Source organism: Excalfactoria chinensis, chromosome Z (genome assembly GCF_039878825.1).
Source record: "Excalfactoria chinensis isolate bCotChi1 chromosome Z, bCotChi1.hap2, whole genome shotgun sequence".
NCBI classification, from domain to species: Eukaryota; Metazoa; Chordata; class Aves; order Galliformes; family Phasianidae; genus Excalfactoria; species Excalfactoria chinensis.
Genome location: NC_092857.1, coordinates 62,245,234 through 62,269,714, shown reverse-complemented (window position 1 = coordinate 62,269,714; position 24,481 = coordinate 62,245,234). Strand labels below are relative to the sequence as shown.

Sequence of the window (24,481 nt, the reverse complement as noted above, 5' to 3'; positions counted from 1 at the left end):
GTTGCACATGACAGGTCAGGCTAAGGACTGACAGAGACCTCATGCATCTGAAGGCAGCAGCACCTTCCTGCTGCAGGGAGCTCTCTATACGCATGCCCCGAACACACAAGAGACCCACAGCAAATGCCATTAACTCCTGAAAAACACCACGATGCCTTGGCCAGCTGCCTGTCACAGGGACAGCATCGGGAGGGCTTGTTTCCCATCATGAAGTGGCAACACAGCTCCTCAGTACAGACAAATAGTTCTCTTTCACTCTGCACAAGTGCCATAAGCTCACTAGTTTTCACTGAGCTTAGCTGAGCAAGTCCTAACTCTGCACCAAAGTTCCTTCCAAACTCTTAGCAATGCTTACAGATGGTTACTGAGTGACCTAGTTAACTCAATGGCTTATTCTTGTCCTTAAAACAAACATTAGCTTAGCCACAAACGGGCTAGAAGCTCAGGATTGTTTCCTTAGCTATCAGCACACAATACGTTTCTCATTTCCAGAAAAATTTAAGCACAAGGCATTAAAGCCCATACTCAACTCATTACTGTGAATATAAATAAAACTAAATGAAAAGAGATAATTCTCTGGGGCATCCTGGTAAATTTAGGCCTTGGAAGAAAACTGTTTCAGAGGGCTTATAGGATGCATTGTCTGACATCTTTAAGAGTCACGTTCACTGTTTGCCTTTACCACCTACAAGCAGGCCTGCAGCGCATGTTGCTTTATTTCAGCATTTCACACATCCCCAGTGCCAGCCTTCAGCTCCAGAGAGGTCCTTCCCATCTGCAGTACCCTGGTTACATCTATCTTCTAGTCAGATGTTCAGATAAGTGAGACAAAGAACAGGTTGTGCTTACAGCAAACAACTGACTCACACTACAGCACTCTGCCTGGTCCTACAGTTTCACCTCTGTGATGGTTCCACAGCCTTTGGGTAGACTGGGAAACGCTGCTTACATTTTCTGGAACATGTGGAAAATGTGCAGGATTAAAGGAAAAAAAAGATGCTTCTACTAGTTTAAATTGTGGACAACTTTTGTCCAACAGCAGGTGTTACAGTGATACCTACCGAAACACGTGTCCTCCTGCACAAGATGAGTCATAACAGGTCTGAATGCATGGAGATAACACACTAATCTTTTACAGAAAAATGACTCAGGGGCTCAGCCCGTGCTCCATTCCCAACAAGTGTCAGCAAAACCTGCTATAAAAATCCACCCAGGAGAGACTGTAGACAGCCCACTCCACATCCTCAGAAGTGCTGCTGTTAGGAGCCCAGTGCTTCATTCTCCCTATCACAACACACGTGCAGCAGTTCTTCCTCTACACACTGAAGCCCTGAAGAACCACTTATTCTCCTTACCTAGCTCTTTTTATGGTAGGTATGTCAGTGAGGCTGGGTGGTAGTGATTTTGACAGTTCCAAAGGACTTATCTTGGGCAGATTCTGACAAAGCAGAATGCGTAGCAGAAAACACAAAGTGGGAAATCATCCCTGGTCTTTCAGATGGTTATTCTTACCTCTCTCGTCTCAAGAGAAAAGACTGCTCAGCAAAGCCATGGAGTAAACTAGAGCTACAAAGACGTTACGCAAACCAACTCAGTCTCTGCCTTTCAAACAACGGACTGGTGAGACCTAAAGGGCATACAAGCACCAAGACAACTGAGGCCAAGCCACTCTTAATCCAAACACAGTTTTATTTTGGTCAAGATCAGGTAGGCCATTTCCTCCTCCTTTCCAGCTCTTACAGAGTTTGTTCCTGGCATGACACAGGCCAAAACCACAGGTTATCCAGGGGCTTTTCCACTCACCCTTCAGTGGTCCTGGGTCCTGCAAACTGGCTGTTCTGCTCAGCAGGATCCAGAGATCCACTGATAATTAGAAGACAATAGCTCTGAGGAGATTATATATATATAATATATATATATATGTATCTTATTTTACATTCTTTAACAAGTGAAACAGACTGGTATCAGACAGCCTGTACAAACAGGAGCGCTTGCTCCTGGATTTTGCTGTTTAGGTGAGTAACTCGAAAGCATCACTCTCTTTCCAGAGGAAGTTAGCAGGATTAAATTTTGTACTTGTTACACAACTACGAGCTCCTTTTTCATTGTAACAGCTTGCCCACAAAGACACATTGAGCTTTTCTCTTCAGGATTGTGACCACAGGCCAGTCTGAATACTGCGACTATTCACTGAAAGGAATGCTGGATGCAACCATAGGTCTTGCCAGCTTATTTCTCATTTCAGCAGGAACGTGCAAAGACCTGTATGCAATACTGGTGCACTCTCTTAGGCAAAACACAACCTGGGATAAGCTTAGAAGTCTGTTGTGCAATGCTTGTTAATGCCACCAAGAAGCCGTCACTGGAGGAATAAAAAAAACCTTTAAGAAGTCAAGTTTTAAAAGTATCCCCCTTCTCCCACAGCAGTGAGGAGCTATGGGACCTACAGCTCAGTTAGACCACACCAAGGATTCTCTTCCTCTGAAAACCTACACGAAAACAAGACACCTATTTTGATTTTCTTGGCTTTTAATGAGCATCTTACACATCACTTATACACTTATTTCATCCTTTCCGAGATTCTCTTTGTCTTACCAACTAATCAGTCATGCCTGCCTTGGCTTTAAACAGAGCTACGAGCATATGCCCTATCTAGTCAAATGCATTTTCTGCCCGCACAGTGGGAATCTTGTGGTATTTTACGTTTCCAAAACTGTCTACATGACAGCAAGCTCTATAAATAGGTACAAATACAAAAGAAATGCTTTTGTAACACCCGAGCTCTGCAATTTCAAGGCAGCACATTTGAATTCCTATCCATTTGTACGTCAGATTTGCTGTTCGGAAATAACATGGCAACAAGTCAAGCAAAAACAAGACAAGCCACTGCATAACAAAGCAGTTAAATGAATTCAGTGATACACGTGAACTGTCGATCAAAACAACACCGATTTGGTTACAGCAGGCTTGCTTGCGTTATGGCAACCTTACGAAGCCTCTGTGCTACATCAGTGACCTTTCTCTGGCTCTCATCAGTCAGCTGCAAACACTCCAGGATCTAACAACAAACCCTACTCTGTTTCTCCATCTTGCCTGGTACAGTAAGCCTGAACTGACAGATGAACTACAAGGCCTCCGCCTGTCAGCTACGCATCCTTCATCCTCACAGCTCTCCATTTCCTGACTTCAACCAAAGCAGGCCTCCAAAATTCCACTGTGCAAGCAGAACCAGAATGCCTACAGCTGCAAATGTAAGAGAGACACTGATACCATGTGCTCTGCTCCATCAGAGCTGCATGCTCTGGACAGCCAATAACACCAACACAAGCAAGCTACACTGGTGGCAAAAGATGCCATTTCCACCTGGTCAGGAGGCTTTCCTAAGCTGTAAACACAGTCAGCAGAAATCCCAGCAGCCCACCAGCTACATTCCTATCAAGAAAGGTCCTTCCTCTTCCCTGTAGAAGGGAAGTGGCAGCTCTGCAGTACCTGTAACCAAAGTGGAAAATCAGGAGGAGAGGAACATGCAATGGTTAAGAACAGGACAGTGATGAGGAAGGCTTGGCCAATCTGTAGGATATGCACACCAGAGTCATAAACACTGAGAACACGGCACTTGGCACTCTGCAGCAGTTATGTGCAACAGCTTCTTGGATTTTAGGGTAATGCTTTACAAAGAGAAACTTTGTCAATTGTTTAATATCCTTCTCCAGCTGACTCACAGTTACTGGTCAAAACAAAGAGCTCAGAATAGAGAGGAAAACAACACAGTAAGAAGCACAAGGCAGTTGTACCCCAGCCTTCAAGTTTTAAGCAACTCCACTGGAACAATATGACATATACTGTAAGCATCCTTTTAACTAAATCTTCATCACAATTATGGTGCCAGTATAAATATTGTAAGTTTCCAGCACTCATATACATGTAGAGTACACGGTTCCCTGCATTACTTTCACACTCCACAGTGTCAGTGTCACACTCCAGTAAATACCTGCTGAAAACTCAGGTAGATAACACTGAGGTCCCCTACAAAATAGGAAAAAAAACAGTCCTGTTAATGCTCCTGCAATTTTATGCATAATTCCAGCCAAAACATCTCCAAGCTAGGAATGGAAAAATAACAGAATCACACAAACAGGTCTTAAAAAGCAGAATTTGAGTTAAGCGAACAGAGCAGAAAGTAACTGAATTTAAGGCATGGTAGGGCTGTGCACGCCATGGTGTCACCTTGGAAGTAAACTATGGTATTGAAAAACAACTGCCTGGGATCCCTCGCAAAACACCAAGATGTGGAGATGTTCTGAACACTGCAACATGCAGAAAGGTCTCAGTGCAGCCCTGCAGCCACAGGGCACATCGCAAGGGGCACTGATGCACAGCGCATGTGCATCGCATGCACAACAATCCAGAATGAGTTTTTCTCAGTGGAAAAAAAAAAAAGCAAGATTTCCCTCCACAACACACTGAAGTCTTTGAATGAAGCAAGAAAAGAAAAATAATCATGTGAAATAAGCCTCATCCTCTCAGCAAGACAGCCAGAATGCAGGAGGGCTATGGTCCCTAGCAGGTGCAGATAACCATGGCTTAGAAAGCAAGCACAGAATGTGAAGATGCAATTAAAAAAAAAAAACAACACCACCAACAAAACAACATGAAAAGAGTAGGATAAAAACCACTGGTAATGCTAACTACAACAGCACCTCCATTGCACACTTCTAATTTTAGCAGAAGCAACAATTATATCTTAAACGCAGGTGAAATTATTATTATTTGCAACCCAAGGTCAGTGCTCTTACTCTTTTAATGTGGGTAATTTCAGTATTACCTAGCACATCTCAACACTTTATAATGACAAAGGAGGAAAGAAAAAGAACAGTTGCCGTGGCAACCCCACCTCTCATTCCTATAGGGCTCTATTTCCAAAGTGCATCACAGACAAAAGTGCATAGAACTATGAAATACAAACAAAAAATGGATCTAGAAACCATTTTTACACATATACGCAAAGAAACAGGCTCCTGTGCCAGCTGGGTAAGTACACTCAATACTTCCTTTAATGTGGTTATTATGTGGGTACTGATAAGGGCTAGAAAATAGATTCATTCACGTAAGGCCAGATGAGAGGGGGAAAACAAAACATTCACAAGGCACTATTTACAGAAAGGCTTCCAAACTCAATGCCACCTTTTTTGAATTGCCATCCTTGATGTTATTACGAATCGCAGGCATTTTAACAAGATTCCTGTTAAGAAAGTGTGTGCATTTCAGCTCCTCCTGAATCACCCGTGAGACCTGGGACTGCACTTGTCTCGAATTTAAGGAACAGTCGCCTTCACACGATTTAAGTTCATATGTAATTCACAGAAGCTGAACATTGCCATCTAAGTGGAGAACAGAGAGCTGCAATGTCGAGATGTTATATACACCGCCCAGAAGTACATCATACCTTTCAGAGAGCCACAGCTCAGTTCACAAAAAAATAAGTAAATCAGAAATCAACCCCTCAGGAATTAAAATCATTCTTAAAGAGGGGCCAACTGGCCTCAAGATTCTGTTTATTCTGTTTCTTGTTGTTGTTTCTGCTCTGTTGTGTTCACTTCTCATTGAATCAGACCTTGCAGGACACGTTCTGGAGCACGCTTTGGCACTGGCTCTTCATTTATTACGTAACAGTATCAGTGGTTAATTTCTACACATATATTACCAAAACATACTGAAAGATTTCTGCAGCTTCCCACAATGCTTTATTTATTAAAAAATAAAATAAAATCGGGTTACATTTCAGCAAAATTACTTAACAACTATAACCGAATAAGCAATCATTAAGTACCAGGGGAAGGAAGAGAAGGATTTACTTCTTAAATAATCTTCTTGCTCCTCCTGAACAACAGCACTGGGATGAAAAACACAATACTTTCATGAAATCTGAACACACTCACCAAAGGAGGAATTACTCTGGGACAAGAAGAAGTTAAAAGGATTAGAACAAGGCGGGCCATAACTAGCACAGACATGAGTACACATAACTGTTTTGAAGGGTATTTTTAACATCACAGGACTCTACCTCCTACTTTCTTGCCTGCTCTGGCCAAGGATTGTGCTGGGAAGGTCTGATGGGCTCAGCTGACGCTGGGAAAAGGAGGCATGGGTTTTTCATCACCACTAAAAGAGAAACTGCAGCCATGCCAGTCAACAGCACAGAACCAGCATCTACTGTTTGCATAATTCAGTCTCCCCACCATCCAGCCAGCTCCCCAAGCATTGCGATCTAGAGTGCTCTTCATGCTGTAATCCCAAGCTCATCTAGGGGGGGCTGTTGTAGTCATTTTTCCTTAAACTGTTGTCATTGTGTTTTCAAAGGGCTGTCACTGACACTGTGGCAGCTTTCCAGCAGCAAATGCAGACCTGCTGCACCCAATTCATGTGCACACAAGCCCAGCACAACTGTCCCAGCACGGCACCATGTCATCAGTGCAGGCAATGGCCTCTGTGGCTATCAAAACCTTCTGCATTAAGTTGCAAGAGCACCACAAAACCTTTAAATTCCCTAAATATTTGTGAATACCCAAAATGACTGAAATCCCCTTTTCCAGTCCTCTATATTAATACTGTTTTGAGGGTTGGCCAACCTGAAAGAGCTGTTTCCTAAGCCATGCTGCTCAACACACACCTCTGTTTTGCACTAAAGGCTGTTTTGTTATAGCAGATAACAGTGCAAGACTTCCTGCCCTAATCAATTTCCCCTGCAAACCGGTATTTATGATGCCTTCAAACTTACTCTGGCACCTTCAGGAAGCTCCAAAGAAAATCTTTCACTGCCAAAAACTCTGTTTTGTTTTTCTTTTTTTAACCTGAGAGATCCCCTACAGCTACAGACAGGAGTAACATTTTCAGCTCCATCCTTCAGATCCTTCCCTCGTGCCCTCTTCATACTCAGAGGAATCTCAGCAATTTCCTTGTATTCTTCTGCCTTCTTTTGAAGCTCCCAACCATGCAATGACTTCAGCACAGGGCAGCATTCTCCTTAAAAACACTAAAGGAGCTGGTTAGTAGGGCACACCTACACTCAGCACTTAGCAAGATGTACCAGTTCTTATCTCCACTCTCTACAGAGAATGCACTGTGAAAAGGGGACACTAATTTCCTGAATTACATCATGAAAAAGCCACAGCATTAAAGCAGAGAACATTCTGCCACGGTAAAAACACAATGAGGAAAAGAGATTTTTTTGCTATCAGTTGCTGCACTTAAAACTGGAAGTCCTACCTTCTTATCACTGTAATCTAGCACCATCTCACCAAAGAACACACTGCTCCTAGTGTAACTCTAGGAGCTCAAATCATCCAGCTTCTCCCAAGCATTGCTGCTTAGCAAAGTATTCAGAATGCCTCCACCATTCTTCTGTATGTAAAACCTCCAGGGATTAAATTACAGCCTGCTGCAGTCATACCTTTTTTCTCGTTTTCAGTTGCTTTAAAATCTCAAATGATGTTATTTTTACATAGTAAGAGGCATCACCTGTAAGTCATACAAGTGGTATTCAAAAAGAAGCCAAGCAGGCAAACCACATCAGCACACACAGTGTTTATAATGCTAGCCCTGCCTGCATGCAGATCACTCAAATGTGGAAAAAGGAATAAAAACATATACAAGAACATAAACACAAGTTATTTTAAATATATATTCACGTAAACACGCATCTATATGTGAATATACATATGCGTATATATATGTATGAGTGTAGACATGCAAACATGCACCCATATTCTTTGGGATTCGAGACAATAAAAATACTTGAAACAGGAAATGAAATTAGAGGCTGACTGCTGCAGTGAGTAACAAACTCGGCACTTCCACAAGTGGGCAAAAATACAGTTTTAAGGGAAGAATATTCTGGGCATATTTAAAAAAAAGAGAAGCAGGCTTCCAGTGAGTTCCTTATCATACTGTGATATGCAAAGATTGGGTCTTGCTCTTTGCTTGCATATGCTTCCTTACAGCAGCTGAAAGGTGCCATTGAGCACAAGCTTTGGAGAAAAAAAATAAAGGAGAGGTGATCAAAAAAACACTGTTTTATCACTCAGGAAGATCTGCATGCTAGACATATATCCTGCTTATTCCCCACTGTAGCTAAGTCGAAGTAAATACATTACTTACGCAGATGGTTTCAACAGGTGCTTCAAATGCAGTTTCTCCAAAGGGATTTCTATAAGCAGGGAAATACTTTGAGACAGAGCAGGATGGAGCCCCTGGGCAACAAGTCGTCCAGAGGGATGACAAAGTGAAGGAATAAAATGCAGCATCAGAAGCAGCATTGGGAGAGAAGCAACATAAGGAAAAAGAAAGGTCATCGGGTTCAACCTGAGCCAGAGCTAAGCCAGGAAAAAAAGCTGCCACCTGAGCAAATAGCTCCAAAGTAAGAGAGAGGTGTCTGATGGGATGAGTTATAAAGTGTATGTAATCAAAGAGGAGGAAGCAGACATGACACGAGCCTGCCCGCTGAAAATAATGCAGGTAAATTCTTTGTCCTAGAGCCTGGAATTTGGAACAAGCAAAAAGACCTTAAGAGCAGCGTCTGCACTCAGGTAGTAAAAGCCTGCTGCTGACAGCACGTGCCTTGCAGTAAGGTAACTGCCAATACAAATGGTTGCTTCATGAGGTTATCTCATGTAGGAAACCCACCCCGGGACACCATGCCTAATGCTACCATAGCTTATTTTAGGAAAACGCTGTAATAAAGGTAAAATCACTGCTAAAATAAAGTGAGGGTGGCTAAGCCCAAAGGAACACAGAGTGATGGCAGAGAGATGTGCGTCACTGGAGGAGATGCACTGCACTTCAATACAAACTCCTACATTCCAGAGCAGGGAATGCACATCTCCAGGGAGGAGGAGGCTGCTAGCAGAACGCATTGATTCTCAGCAAGAATCCAGACCTGACCTGGAAGCAGTACACACACAGCTGGCAAGCACCACAGAGAGCAGGAGCAGAGGGTGCTTTTGTAGTCAGGAAGCACTGACCTTTCTGCCTATCCAACTGTTGTTGCTTTATTATTATTATTTAATGCTGTTAAAGCACTCAGGTGCGGTGCTTGGAAAAGGCTTTGCAGAACAAACCTGAGTTCAGTGTGCTTTGTTTATCGGGAAAGAAGGAAAAAAAAAAAAAGAACACAACAGAAACTAGCCAGGCATTCATCTACACAACTGCAAGAATAAAGGGATTTTCAGAGCCTTCACTAAGAACTTGGGAAATCAACAGAGGAAGGATGAAAAATTTGGTTGCAAGCAGGAAGGAACCAGAGGGTGTAAGACTAGAAGATGACCAAGGAGCACCAGAACGTGAAAGAGGTCTGGAAAGGAAACCTGCAGAGAGCAAGCTGCAGCCCTCTGCTGCTCTGCAACGTGATGGATTGCTGAGCACCCTCGTCTGCCTTTGTCACTTATCACCAAGCAAGACCAAGGCACTAACAGAGATGATATAGAAGTGCTGCGCAAAGTCCGGTCTTGCATTACTGGCTTTGACACCTTCTGCAGCCAACTATTTCCTACCTAATTTAGTTTCTGGACTCAGATGTGGGACTCAACAGAAAACATGACTTCCAAGGACACAAACTGCATATCCTCAGAAAGATCCCTATGCCATTCCTTTGCACCAAATAGGGACTTTCAGACTTATCCCTTAATTACAGTCAGGGGACGTGGAGGAAAAGCATAAAATCTACTGAGTACAAAGCGGCTTATTCCTCAAACCCAGACAGTAGTTCAGTTGCACTTTCAGGATGCTGGTCGCTGCCACAAACCCTCTTCCCCAACACCTGACTTAGCTTGACACCAGCGGAGTTAAGTCTCTGTCTCAGGGCTTCTTTCGGGCACTGGTTTGTTTGTTTGGACAGGATTTGTGTTTGCTCCTCAGACAGATTCAGCCTTACATGGAGTTTTAAACACAGCAGAGGCGCATCCACTCGCCCATGTCTCAGCAACAAACTCAACATCAAACACATCTATTGTTCCTCTGAAGGGCCTTGCCACTGACAAAGGAATACACCACAGAATAAGAAACAAGTTCTGAAAGTTCCTACTGATCTTGGGATGGAAGCAAGACTTTACTGTGGTTTGACCTCCTTGCAGCTTTTATTTTAAGAAGCACCAAAAGCAAGCCAAGCTCATCAGAAGACAGAATAATTTGTTTTTCGTTTGAGCTGCAAGCATTAAGGCTTTCATTTTTTATTTACTTCCCTCAAAACGGAGCTGAACTAAACCAGCAGGGTCAAGGATGTTCCAGCTGCCCATTAGGACAACAGAACTAACCAGAAGAGATGAGAGCTCAAGGGGACCATTTCTCTTCCCCACTATTATTTCCATATGCCCAAAGAGGGAAATTCCCTGCAGATGGAACTCCCAGCCTCAGGCCGAACCAGGATCAGAGTGCTTACACATCCACCCTCTCTGACTGCAATTAGTTGCAGCAGTCTTTCAGTGGAAGAGACTGCATTGGGAAGACATCCAGAGTGTGCATCTCCAGCATGATGAGGAGTCACGGTCTGAACACTCCCACGCTGTCCAACAGCATTAAGACACAGCCTAGCTCAGCCACAACTGGGACATGCATATCCAAAGACAGCAGCTTTGCCTAGAAGACTCCCTTATGGCTATGTCTTCCAGTGAGCTTTTATGACAGAAGCAGAACCCCATGTCACCACTCGCATTTCATTCTGCAGAAGCTGAAGTGTTATCACCAACAGGAACAGCTTAGGAGAAATGGGCATTTCTGCTCCTTGGAGTAAGCATGGATGTTCTGCTTAGAATACAAAGCATAAAAGGAGCCCCAAACAAACAGAAATCAAGGATGCCTCTTCTCATCACGCGACCTTTTCCAGTAGAAACAGGCACAAAAGATACACAATAGACCCTGACAGTAGCTTCATTTAAACCCCTTATACGATACGTTACCTTTAGGCTAAGTAAAACAAAGTAATTTCACGTTAGAAAGATTCCTAGCATTGGAAGTATTTGTAGTGTCCAGAATGTACAGATTCAATTTCCCTCACATACATCTTCTTTAAACTCTTCTATAGCAGAAGAAAAACCACTGTGAAAAGAAAGATATTCACAGGTGACTGAAGAGCAACTCAAACCTCCAAGTTTTTCCTTAAAAGAACCTCAGCAACTCTTTTCCAAGTGTGTGACGCTTGTTCCACTATGCACTGCCTGCAGGAACTCAGCTCTTTGTTCCAAACTTTGTGCACTTGCATGCATGGAACTTACAAGGTGCACACAGACATGCACAGAAACCCAGTCACGGTGCTTCTTCCTTGCTGAGCCCGAGGAAATGTAAAACCTACTCAAAAGTGAAACAACCAGGCTCTGGAAAGCAAGAGCAGTGTCAGAGAGAGCAATATAAGAGAGTCATTGTTCACGTTACAATCCAAACATCGCTTATTCTTTCACGCACACACATTTATCAAAGGAAGTGACAGCTACAGAGAGTGAAGTGGCAAGGAAAATAAAGAGTCGTTTAGAAAGGGCTTATGGAAAACAAATCTGAAGGAAAAATAATAACAAAAAAAGTCCAGTCGGCTGAGATTACTACGATCTGTGCACAAAAGCATAAAATAGTGACATCTTCAGATCCAAATGGGCATGGTCAGTGTGAGAAACCTCAACCCACAACACCATTTAAAGAAATACTTGTGCTGCTCTAGCAAAAGAGCTGCAGTTCTCTGCAGGATTGCCCCCTTTCACCTGTGAAGCTCTGGCAATAACCCAACAGGCTCCTCAGGGCTGGAGGGAGCTCTCCTTTAAAACAGAGGCATTAAATGCAGGATGGTGCAGGGCACCAACAGGTGGTTTAGTGGTTATGCCGGTGATGGTTTGGTGGTTGGACTCGATGGTATTAAAGGCCTTATCCAACTTCAGTGACTCTTATCAATCTGCGAGTGGGCATGGTGCTGGTCCTTCCAGTATCTGAAGGGAGCATATAAACAGGAGGGAGAAGAATGGCTGCTTACCTGAGCTGATAGTGATAGGACTTGGGGGAATGATCTTAAACTGAGATAGGGAGGTGTGGGTTGGATATTAGGAAGAAGTTTTTCACCCAGAGGGTGAAAAGGATGCACTGGTAGGCTGTGAATGCCCCATCCCTGCAGGCATTCAAGGCCAGGCTGGATGTGGCTCTGGGCAGCCTGGTCTGCTGGTTGGTGACCTGCACATAGCAGGGGGTTGGAACCAGATAATCGCTGTGGTTCTTTTCAACCCAGGCCGTCCTGTGATTCTGATGAGCTGACTGTTGGACTTGATGATCACAGAGGTTTTCTCCCACCTTACTGACTCTATAACTCTACAACATATGAAGGGTTTCAGAGCATCTCTTACGTATTTTTCAGGCAGTGCAGTAAAAAAAGAAGAGAAGCACTCTTTGTAGCCCTCACAGCTGTGAACACGTTAAGAACTCGCTATACTTTGCTTTGCTAAATAGCCACACAACCAACATGAGCACATGCCAGTCCGTGTTCAGTAACTGGCAGGCTTAGTAAAAAAACACAGACCAGGTGATTCACTGTCTTGGCTTCAGCTCAGACAGTGTCAAGAGGACAGCAATGTTCTGGTTGTTGTTGAGTGATGGGAGCGTGCCCAGGGCCAGGCTGGGACACTCAGCAGGGAAGAGCTGCTGCAGTGATGAGCAATGAAAGAAGGGGGTTATTCCACACTACAGGCATCACGCAGAAGGCCATCAGGCCTGAGCACTTGAAGATGTAGGATGTGGGAGACAAGCTGCAGCCAGTTTACCTGCAGGAAGTTCACTGACAAGGTTCATTCTGAAGCCTGCACACAAAAAGGAGTCCAAATAAAGCAGAGATCAGCCCCGCTGCCATTACACCTGCGAGCCCTGCTTCTCTGCAGAGAAGACCTGAGCCGACAGCGATAACCCACCTCGTTCTTCAAGCTGCTGAGCACAGTTCCTTCACTAAAAGCAGGGTGGGTTATGTTTTATAATCAACGTGGCACTCCTAGAGGTCACCCTTTATTACTTTCCACAGAACAATGATCAAATTCCACCAGTGGCTGCAAATGTGGCAAGGAGATAATTACTATAAACCGATCCTGTTTAATACCACAAAGGAAAACGCATCAGCGCGCAGTAACCAGCTGGGAACTGCACAAGGCAGCCAGGCAGGCACACAGCTGGTAAAGGCAGCCGGTACGAGCAGAACACATCAGGGTTCCGTCAGGTTCGTCATTCGGTCGTACGGTACCAGAAGAGCAAAGCAGAACGCAGCACGCAGCGTCTGAGAACAGCAAAACCAAAGGGGCAGAGCGGACTGCCAGGGCCGGCCGAGCAGCGGAGCGCGGTCAGGTGCCGGCCCCGCCGGTCAGAGAGCACCGTGACGGCGCTCCGCCGAGCAGGGTTTGACCGCGGGCGGCCCTGCGCGCAGCCGGGGCTGCATCCACCGGCCGGGTGCGCTTTCCCAACTAGGAAAACACCCCGAACCGCGACGCGCATCTGTGAAGAACTCGGGGGGGTTGAAGGCAGAGGCGGACAGCCGGCGGCCCGGCCGGCACAACAGCTCGGCCGGCGCTGGGCGCGGAGCAGCGGCTCGCCCCGTACCGGCACGCGTGGCACCGCCGACGGCGCGCGGCCGATGCCCCTCCGCGGCCAACCGCCCCCCCGGAAGGGCCGCGCCGCCCGCCCTTACCCTCGCACTGGTATCCGGCCAGCCCCCAGATGAAGTCGGTGCAGTAGTGGCAGAAGGTGGGCTTGGTGAGGGTCACCCTGCGGAAGCTGTGACCCGGCGGGATGGCGGACGAAGAGGAGGAGAACGACGACGAGACGCAACCCCGCCTGCCCGGCACCGGGCTGGAGGCCGGGCTGCCGCCAAGCAGCGAACGAACCCCGTCCGCCATTCCCGCTCCTCCACGCGCGGCAGCCGCCGCGGCAACAGCCGCCGCTCGGCTCGCTTCCGCCCGGAGCGGCGGCGGCGGGAGGGAGGCGGGGGGCGGCGGGCGGAGGCGGCGCCGCTTGGGGCCTTGCGGAGCGGCGCTGTGCTGCCCCCTGCCGGGGCAGCAGGGAGAAGGCTGCAGGAGACCTGAGATCAGACTGCCAGTATCTAGAAGGGTATCTGTAAGGAAGGAGACAGACGCTTTAGCAGCAGTCCTAGTACTGGTCTAGATGACCACTAATGACCCCTTACAACTCACTACTTAATTACGTATTTCTATCAGGAAGGCATTTGTGTCATGAGCAATCTGGAGAACTACATTCCATTCAGTTCCTTGACCAGTAATTTGACTTTGCTTGTCAGAAAAACACCCAAAAAAAGTAGGTGCTTGTAACAGATTGTTCTTTCCATTTGTTTTCCAGAAAAAATGATGATGCAGCCTCAAAAATGCTCCTTGATCTATCAAGAAAATAAAAAATGGAAATAAAAAGTAATGCTAAACCACTTCTGACCTGATTGTTTTATTATGTACTGTAGGCAAAAGTACTTGGCCTTTGGCATTGAGGGGATTCACAGCAAAAAGATACTGATCAGCCATTATTGTCTTGCATTGGTTAGATGCAGATAGGCTTCTTTTTACTGTTGTTGGGGATTCTTAGTACTGAATTTTTAACGCTAACAAGTATTCCTGAACTGAAATACATGGATATCTGCAGGTCCTGAAACAACAGGATATTTCGATCCAGTGAAGTGTTAGGCATACACAGTGTGTACAGCAAAATCAGAAGGATCTGAAGCCGTCATCAGACTGCAAAACAGCCAGTCTGCATGGGTCTTGCTCTCTAGACCCTTCACTATCTTTGGCTCAGATTCAACTGGCCATCAAACAGAACCCCAAGATCCATTTCTGCACGACTGCTCTCTTAAATTTGAGATGTACCAGTCATGATTAAAGGAAGATCCGTATGCTGTGCGATGTCTGTACGATATATCAAACAGCTTAAAAAGCATCGTCTTCAAATCCCACTGCCTTATGATGTGCTCAGTTTGTGGCCAGCGCTGTCATTTGTTTACAGGCTTTTCTTAATTGTGGGATCAAACTTTGTATTAGCTTATCTATCTTTAACAAAAAACGTATACAGCTCCTGCAAGCCAACTCTGAGTTAATGTGTGAGCAGCTGAATGCATCATCCTCTGGCTGGATATGGAATACTGCAAAATATTGCTTCAACTGCATGCTTATTGTTTCCTGATTGACAGCTGCAAGATAAAAGCTGATACAGCCTACAGAGCTGGCTATTTTCTGGACTTGTTGCTTATTCTGTTTGATCCTCGTGCTTTTAGACTTTACAGGAGTTGCATTTCTCACTGTCAAAATCGCTGCACTGAGTTCTGCTGCTCCAAGTATTGCATTAAAAATGCACATGGAGATCAACGCAGTTCGTTTACGGTTCTGTCCACACCAGAGAAATTTACATACTGGGGACTGAGATGTTTCTGTGAATGGCACTAAAACACATCCTTCAAAGCACACAGAACTATTTGCCTGCAGAGTTTGCCTTGACTTTGTTCAGTTTCTGCTGGGGAACTCTTCCTACCAACACTTACTGATGTTACTGTCTAATTCTACTTTAACTAAGTTATCAGTGCTTGCAATACAGAAGCCTTAATGAAAGTATCCATAGTAAACAGAACCAAAGCACATAAAAAGGGGCGTTTAAAAAACGTATTGCATGGAAGATTGGTTTCTTCTTCACTGAGACTCACCAAGCTGCTGGAAACAACACAGGCTGTGCTAATGGCATCTCTTATTCAGTAAATTTAGCTAAATATGGCCAAGGAAGACAGTGCATGGGGAAAAAATAATAATAAAATGCAAAGGGTCAGAATTCAGCATGGTTGTATTTTGTCTGTGTACACATCTGCTCTGTGTACACATCTGAGCATCCTTTTCTTGGCTGCGCTGATCCATCGTCTCAACCTCTCCCGTTGCAGTGACAGACAGAAACAACCACAATTCCCAATCTAAGGCCATCCATTTAGACACTGTGGCATTTCTTGCCCAAAGTTTGCATGAGAATGGAACGCCGTTGGTCTCTTTTTATTACGCTCGACTGTTTCAGGGTGTAGTAACAGCGTAAGGATGGCTATTCAGGTGAATAAAGATTGACAGATTCAGAAATGGAGGAGAACTTTCCTTGATGCACACTCTCTTTAAAGAACCTGTCCAGTCACAAGAAACTGAATTTCCAATCCTGGCCTTGTTTTTCCTCTCAAAGGAGATAACCTGGTACTGCAAGCCAGCATTTACCTGCAACTCTGTAAACCAAGACTGTTCATTGTCTGGCAGACGGATGATGGATAGCCCTCAGCTGGGAACGTAACTGTAGTTCTCCAAGCATTTCTATTAGCATTCAGTGTCTCTCTCCTTCTGTAAAAAGTTCTACCTTGCACCGAATGTTTTGACTGAATTATTCTGAACCCAGCAATTATTGGAATTGCTTCCCATCTCGTTCCCTTCCCCTTCTCCCTCTTCCCCCACCCCTCTTCCAGGCCGCTGAGCTGTGGGCCTGCTGTGCACCTTGTTGTGGACACAGATGGATCTAGAGATAACTCTGTGCCAGTTACTGGTGGAGAACGTGGGCAATCTGAACCAATCTGAATTTCTTCATGTTCACAGAATAAAAAGGATTCCTTCTCTGCAGAGCACTGCAGCGCTTTGACCCTCATAGTGTAGATGATAGGCCGGGCAGTCCAACAGACTCTGGACACTGCACCAAGTTTTTCCCTTGGCACCTGCCAACCTGAAGCTGCTCTTTGTTTTAGGAGTGCTGTGTAAAGGACTGCAGGCCGCTCTGTTTTTTGGAACGTACAGGTTTCTTACAAAGTTCATCATTTTCTGCCTCGGAGTGGCGTATGTATACGAGCAATTGAGGGCACTGATGCAGACACCTGCCTCGTACTTATGCAGCTTTGTATCCCAGATGGAGAAGCCAATTTTACAAGCAACACGATGTTTAGGAGGCTTTCTGGACTGTTCTCAGTTCCTCACACATTCCTGGAACGCCCAATCAATGATCCTGCTACCCAGCTGAGGCAGGTGACGAAGCGGACTGTGACGTTCAAGCTGTGCTACTGCCTCATGGAGCCTCACCACAGATGTCTGTTTATTCTTGCTCGTCACAACTGGGGAACAACCACTCTGATTTTCTTTGCTAAAAAGCAGTGAGTGACTCAGCATACTGACAAATGAGAATACATAGCTCAAGCCCTACTGGAACAAAATCAAAGATACTGTTTTCTATGAAAGCCTTCCATGTTTCTCAATGATGAAAATACAGTGCAGCATGCAGCCTTATCCCAGTTTCTCACGTTTCTGCATCTTTTTAGTCTCTTTCCCATTACACGTTTTTGTTCTGGTAAAGGAGGACACCGAGGAGATACCGGGCACATTCTTTGCTTCAGCCTTAACTGCTAAGACTGCCATCTACCAGCACTCCTGGTTATCTGGAGAGGTCCTGGAGGACTGGAGGCTTGTTGATGTGACTCCCATCCACAAGAAGGCCATGAGGAGGATCTGGGGAACTACAGGCCTATCAGTCTGACCTGGGTACTGGGGAAAGTTATGGAACAAATAGATCATCTTGGATGAGATCGCACGACATGTGCATGACGTTCAGGGGATCAGGCCCAGACAGCACAGGTTTGTGAAAGGCAGGTTGTGCTTGACCAACCTCATCTCCTTCTACGACTGGGAGACCAGACTGGTAGATGAGGGTACGGCTGTTGATGCAGTCTACCTGGACTTCAGCAAAGCCTTTGATACAGCCTCTCACAGTATTCTCCTGAGGAAACTGGCTGCCCCTGGCCGGGACAGGTATACCCTTCTTTGGGTAAGGGTAGAGTCGTGTCCAACAGGTAGTGGTTAATGGAGTTAAGTCTGGCTAGTGACCCATTACAAGTGGTGACCCCAGGGGTCAGTACTGGAGCCCCATCTTGTTTAATATCTTTACTGATGACTTAGATGAGGGCATTGAGTGTACCTTCAGTAAGTTTGCAGATGACACCAAGCTGGGAGGTGGTGTCAATCTGCCTGAGAGTAGGGAGGCCCTCCAGAGGGATCTGGATAGGCTGGATGGCTGGGCTGGGGTGAATGGGATGAGGTTCAGCAAGGCCAAGTGCCGGGTCCTGCACTTTGGTCACAATAACCCCATGCAGCACTATAGGCATGGGGCTGAGTGGCTGGATGACTGTGAAGAGCTGGACTTCACTCATCTAGCTGATGCAAATACCCTCTAATTCTCAGGTAGGACAACAGTCCTGCCAAACTTGCTGCTATCTGCAAGCTTACTAAGGGTGTACTTAATCCCCTTGTTCAAATCACTCGTAAAGATGTAAAAAAATGGGATCCAAGACAGAGCCCTGGAGAATGCCACTGTTGACCAGCCACCGTGTTTGAACCTTTCACTACAGTTCTTCCACCCTGGACATCCAGTCAGTTCTTCATACCAGTTTCTGCAAGACAGCATTGCCAATGATACAAGAACAAAGTTTAAAGATGTATTAAATGAATTTATTAACTCTCCAGATTTTAGCAGATCTTACATCATTTACTAGAGCTTCTATAATTGCACCATTTTGGGGATCTCTCATTGATTTGGCAGTGATATCAAATTGGTGCTGTGAGAAAGCTGAAGGTGTCATTACATTCTGCAGGATTCCTGAAGAATTCATGAGTGTCCAAACAGAAATCAACCCTCAATTGAGATGAGTGCAGCACGTTATTCTCACTTACTCCAAGATACTTGAAAATCCAGCTACATGCACGAGTTGTTAAAATGCTTGAATTAGAAAATTCATCAGTCACATTCTGTGATGTGAATCGTAGAATCATAGAATGGGATGGGATGGGATGGGATGGGATGGGATGTGTCTTTCCGGGAAGCCCAGCGGAGGGACCGCACGGGCAGGGCCGCCGGAGGGCGCGGAAGGGCCGAGGCTCGCGGCTCACCGATGAACTTGACGGCCGCCTCTTGCAGGGGCTCCTGGGGGCTCCGCAGGTAGGGCAGGCTCTGCTCCAGGAATCGGTCGGCACTGCCGCCGTGGCGCGCCAGCTGCAAGACAGCACACGTGGATGGGGCGGGCGCAGACTCTCCCCTCGGGCAGGCGGACGCCGTGCCTGGGACGGGCCTCCGCCGCCTCCGCCTGCCGGGATGCCGGCCCCGACAGCCAACCGGCAGGAGCAGGAAGGGCCTCCAGGAGGAGAGGAGGCCGGAGAAGAGCCCGAGCCACCACGCGCTTGAGGGGCTGGCAGGCCTCGTTTGGGCCAGGTCTCGGGGGCACTGGGGCGCTTGTCCTCACCAGGCACTCGCCAATGCTCTGCAGCTGCGCGTTCTTCACCAGATGTTTGAGGTGCTTGTGCCTCAGCAGCTTGGCCGCGCAAAGAAGGGCTTCCCGAGAGGCCTGCAGAAAGAACAGAGACCGGGGATGCCTCCGATGAACAGGGCCTGTGCGTCCTGCACCTTGCCACGGCTCGGGGCTTTCCTGGGCTCTGGCGGAAAGGAAGATGCAGTAGCTGGGGAAAGGGATCTGTTCTGCGCTCAGGCAGATGCGTGGGGCGACCGCCACTGGATGCTGCTGGGGGTGCAGCACAGATCCTTCCGATGCTCAGGCCGTCCTGACGGCTGTCAGCACCTCCTTCCTCCAGTGACTGCACGGCTTAGAAATGCCCACCTGAGCCACGCTCTGGTCCTGGTCGTGCAGGTGGAAGAAGAGAGGCAGGAGGATGTTGCGCACTTCCTTCTTCATCGCCCTGTACCCTGCAATCTTCATGGCATCCTTGCAGAGAAGGATGGAGAGCTGCCTTGTGCGGCCGGACTCCTGGTGATGCAGAACAAGGGAGGAACTCAGTCTTGCCCTCTCCAAGCCCACGGTGAGCAGGGGGGTGGGCCGGCCAACAGGGACCCAGACATTTGTAGCTCTCCTGCTCACAGCAGGGAGCTGCGGTAGGCCAGCTGTGCAGGCAGCGCCGTTACGCGGTGTGCATCTATCTGCAGGGCTGCACATGGGGAGGGGCTGCCCCAGCACAACGGCCTGAGCACTGAGCAAAAGGTTTCCTACATGCAGCCAGGCACTGTGGTGGGAAAAGAATTCGCAGGCCAGGCCAGTTAGATGTGCAGAGGAACAGACCGTGCGCTCACACGTCGCACAGCCATACAAGCTAAGCCTCCTGGCAGCCTCAGGAATGTCTGCCCCAGTGGAGACCTGCTGCGGTCACCGATCATCATCCCCAGCTCCTAAAAAATGACTTTTGTCCCCGCTCCAGGAGGGAAGGGCTTTGGGGCTGGCACACTGCAGGCGAAGAGCCGTGCCCTGGCTCCGGTGTTGCCCATCGAGCCCCGACCGCGGCCCGCCATGGAGCCCGGAGCCCGGGCCGAGGCCGACCGGGCCCAGCGCCGCCTGCGTACTCACCGGTCCGGAGACCGCGGGTCTCCTCTAACGACTCTCGGTCATCTGGCTCCGTCCTCAGGGAAGACATGGTCGGGGACTCCGGAAGAACAGCATCGGTTGAACCGGGGGCTCCTTTACGAGCAGCTCGGCTCGAGCACTGTTTCTTCTCCATCGTCCTGGACACTGCGGGGCTGCCGTGCCGGAGCCGGGTAGCCCAGGCGTTCCACGGGCACGACACAAAGCGCCCTGCTGTGAGCCGGCACCCGCACCGCGGGTGCGCCGCCCGCTGCCGGAGGTCGCCTCGGGGCTGCTCACCCTCGGGCACCCGAGCCGTCCCGCTGAACCGCTCTGCTGCTCGTGGCCCCGCGGCGGTGAACAAACAGCCCCGTGCGACGCGCTCCGCTTTCACGGCGCCTCCGGCACGTCGCGGGGAACCATGACGGCAGCCGAGGCGCGTTCGGCGCTTCCCTCCTTGCTGCTCTGCGCGGAAGGGCGGTGGCGGCTCGAGCCAATCCCTAGGCCAGGGATTTGGGTTCCATTGCTGCCTGGACGTGCGGGATGGGACGGTCCTGGTTCCGAGACAGCGTCAGCAACGCAGCGACGTGGCGGTTGTTGCTGAGCAATAGGTGCCATCCCAGGGCCGGGCTGGGCTGCTTGGTATTAGTTGCAGGCAGACCGTTCCGTTCAACGCTGTGGAGGCTCCGGGAGCTCTTCCAAAGGCACGCTGTAAAGCACTACTGCAAATTGGAATGACGAGCCTTAAAGGCTTGAATAATTTACATATTCAACTGCAAGGGGTGAAAGACTGAGAGAGAGAGTTGGGACACTTAGGAACACGTTTGGGGGGGTGGAGGTGCTCAAAACATGCAGGAAAAAATAAAAATGATCACAAAAATGATCCCAGAGATAGAACAGCTCTCATATGAAGACAGGCTGAGAACTGGGGCTGTGCAGCAGGGAGATGGGAAAGAGCACTGACAAATTGGAGAAATTGCAGTGGAGAACCACCAGGATGGTTGGGGCTGAAGCACTTACCCTGGGAGGAAAGGCGAAGGAACGGGAACTACTCATCCTTCGAAGGGTCCTCGTGGCAGTTCCCTACTATCTATAGTGAGGTTTCTGAGGAGACTTAGAAAGGCTCTTTACAGTGATGAGTGCTGGGAGGATGAGAGAAAATAGGGCTAATTTCAAACAAGAGGCCCTCAATCTGGTTATAAGGACATACTTTCCTGCTGCAAAGATATTCCAGCGGAGAAGCAGGTTATCTGCAGAGCTTATGCCCTGTTCTGGGAACTTTTCAAGACGTGACTGGATGAGGCACAAGAGTTGGGAAGATGAGGCTCCTGTGAACAACTCTTTCCTGCGATCAGGGAAATAATGCTGAGCTGCATCAGACTCAAAAGCGTGGGGATGTCATTAATACATCTTCTTTTATAGATGTGAAAATCCATTAGGGCACAGCAATTCAAATGTGTTACCCTTCAGGATGCTCAGCTTCCATGCTAGAAGCCACCCGTAGAATGCTAGTTTTTAAAGATTTAAATGATTGAGTAAGATGTAGGATATTTATTCATGTCAAACTCCTCAGCTGTATGTTTATATGCTGTAACATGTAGGTGTTTATGACTTACATTTGCTGTGTTTTGTCACGGGGTTATCCCTACATATCAGTCCATGACAGGGGGCACAGGCCCTGGGACAAGAAAGAAAAAGAGACACAGAAGAGCAAAGGAAAAAGAAAAGGCACTTTGCCACGGGACCTGGCGGGCCCCAGGCCACACGCTCTGAGGGAGGGGGAGGTTGGAAGGTTGAGGAGCATTTGGGATTGTGAGAGCCACAATCAGGCTGAGAGCTTGTGGGTTAAGATCAAGGATCAGTCCAGTAACGGGCATGCAGTGGATGTGGTATGCTACAGGCCACCTGATCAGGCAGACAATCCCCTGCGTGAGGGTATGGGTAGTAGATTCTGTCCCACTGTAACAGCAGAACATGACTGAGACCGGCTTGTGATACTGAACCTGTGTAAGTCCATGGGGCGGGATGATCTTCACCCGAGGGTTCTGAGAGAGATGGCTGATGTGGTTACCGAGCTGCTCTCCATCATATTTGAAAAATCATGGCTGTCTGGTGAAATCCCCAGTGACTGGGAAAAGGGGAATTTCCCCCATGTTTATGAAAGGGAGAAAGGAAGACCCAGGGAACTACTGGTTGGCGAGCCTCACCTCTGTGCCTGGGAAGATCTTGGAGCAGATAGATCCTCATAGAAGCTATATTCAGGCACATAGGATGCAAAGAGGTGATCTGAGACAGCCAGCATGGCTTCACCAAGGGCACATCTTGCCTGACCAATCTGGTGGCCCTCTATGATGGAGTGACGGCATTGGTGGCCAATGGAAGGGTGACAGATATCATCTTCCCAGGCTTCTGCAAAGCCTTTGACACGGTCCCTCAGCACATCCTTCTCTCTAAGCTGTGGAGGTATGGATGTGAAGGATGGACGGTTTGGTGGATAAGGAACTGGTCAGCTGGATGCAGCTCAATGGTTGTGATCAGTGGTTCCATGTCAGGGTGGAGGCCGGTCATCAGCAGCGTCCCTCAGGGGTTGCTCTTGGGACTGCTGCTCTTCAGCATCATCAATGACAGACGATGGCACTGAGCACACCCTCAGCAGGTTTGCAGGTGATTCCAAGCTGAGCGGTGCAGTGGGTACATTGGAGGGGAGGGAAGCCATCCAGAGGGACCTGGAGAGGCTGGAGAATTGGGCCCATGAGAGTCTAATGAGGTTCAACAAGGCCAAGTGCAGGGTGCTTATACAAATTGGAGGAAGATCTCATTGAGTGTAGCCGTGTGGAGAAGGACTTATTCCAGTTGGATGAGAATCTGGACAGGAGCCCACAGTGCGTACTGGCAGCCCAGAAGGCCAACTATGTTCTGGGCAGCATTAAAAGAAGGGTGGCCAGCAGGGAGAGGGAGGTGATAGTCCCGCGCTACTCAGCTCTTGTGAGGCCCCATCTGGACTACTGCATCCAGGCCTGGGGCAGCCAGCACAGAAAGCATGGAGCTCTTGGAGTGGGTCCAGAGGAGGGTCACTAAGATGATCAGAGGGCTGGAGCACCTCTCCTATGAGGACAGGCTGAGGGAACGGGCTTGTTTAGCTTGGAGACGGCACTGGGGAGACCTCACAGTGTACTTGATGGGAATGCGTAAACAAGAGGGGGATCAGCTGTTTACGAGGGTGGATAGTGACAGGACAAGGGGAAATGGTTTTAAACTGAGACGGGGAGGTTTAGGTTGGATATGAGGAGGATGTTTTTCACTCAGAGGGTGGTGACGCACTGGAACAGGTTGCCCAAGGAGGCTGTGGATGCCCCATCCCTGGAGGCATTCAAGGCCAGGCTGGACGTGGCTCTGGGCAGCCCGGTCTGGTGGTTGGTGACCATGCACACAGCAGGGGGTTGAAACAATTTGATTATTATGGTCCGTTTCAACCCATTCCCAGAATACCACAATTTTCCAAACGGTGTCCAGGGCCCTGCAGTGTTTTCAGCAACACTGACCACTTCTGTGGACATTCCTGAGGCGGAGGCAGTGAGTCTGACAGCCCGGCTGAAGTGCCTCTGTACCAACAGCTGTGCATGGGAAATAAGCAAAGGGAGTCGAAGACCGCAGTGCACTTGGAGAACTTTGATTTTATTGCCACCACGGAAGCACGGTGGGATGATTCGTGTAACAGGAATCTGATCATTGAGGGCTGTCCATTTTGTGGAAGGGACAGGCAAGGTAGGAGGGGCAGGGCAGTTTCCCACCATGTTAAGGAGCGGATAGCCTGTGAGGAGCTGCCTCTGAGAAACATGAGCAACAGATGGAGCACCTGTGGGTTAAACTTAGGGATGGGGCTGATAAAGGACAGCCGGTGGTTGGGGTCTACTACAGGTAGTACGTCGCCTCAGTCTTCGCTGGCAGCTGGGATAGTCACATCCCTCAACCTGAACGTGTAGGTGGGAACTGGGGGAGCAAACTGCCCCGCGCTGTAAGGGCAGAGCAAGTCTGAAACTGAGGCATGAGACAGAATGTGTACAAGTCCACGGGGCTGGA

At 48.0% G+C, this 24,481-nt stretch overlaps 1 protein-coding gene across 1 annotated transcript in view; it reads right to left on the bottom strand.

Annotated features, from left to right (window-relative positions):
• DGKQ (diacylglycerol kinase theta) overlaps positions 1 to 13,959 on the bottom strand; it is a 70,058-nt gene extending 56,099 nt beyond the window's left edge. Inside the window, 1 exon segment of the mRNA XM_072359435.1 lies at positions 13,694 to 13,959. Coding sequence (XP_072215536.1) covers positions 13,694 to 13,901 — 208 coding nt within the window. The 5' untranslated portion in view covers positions 13,902 to 13,959.
• Positions 13,960 to 24,481: the final 10,522 nt, after the last annotated feature.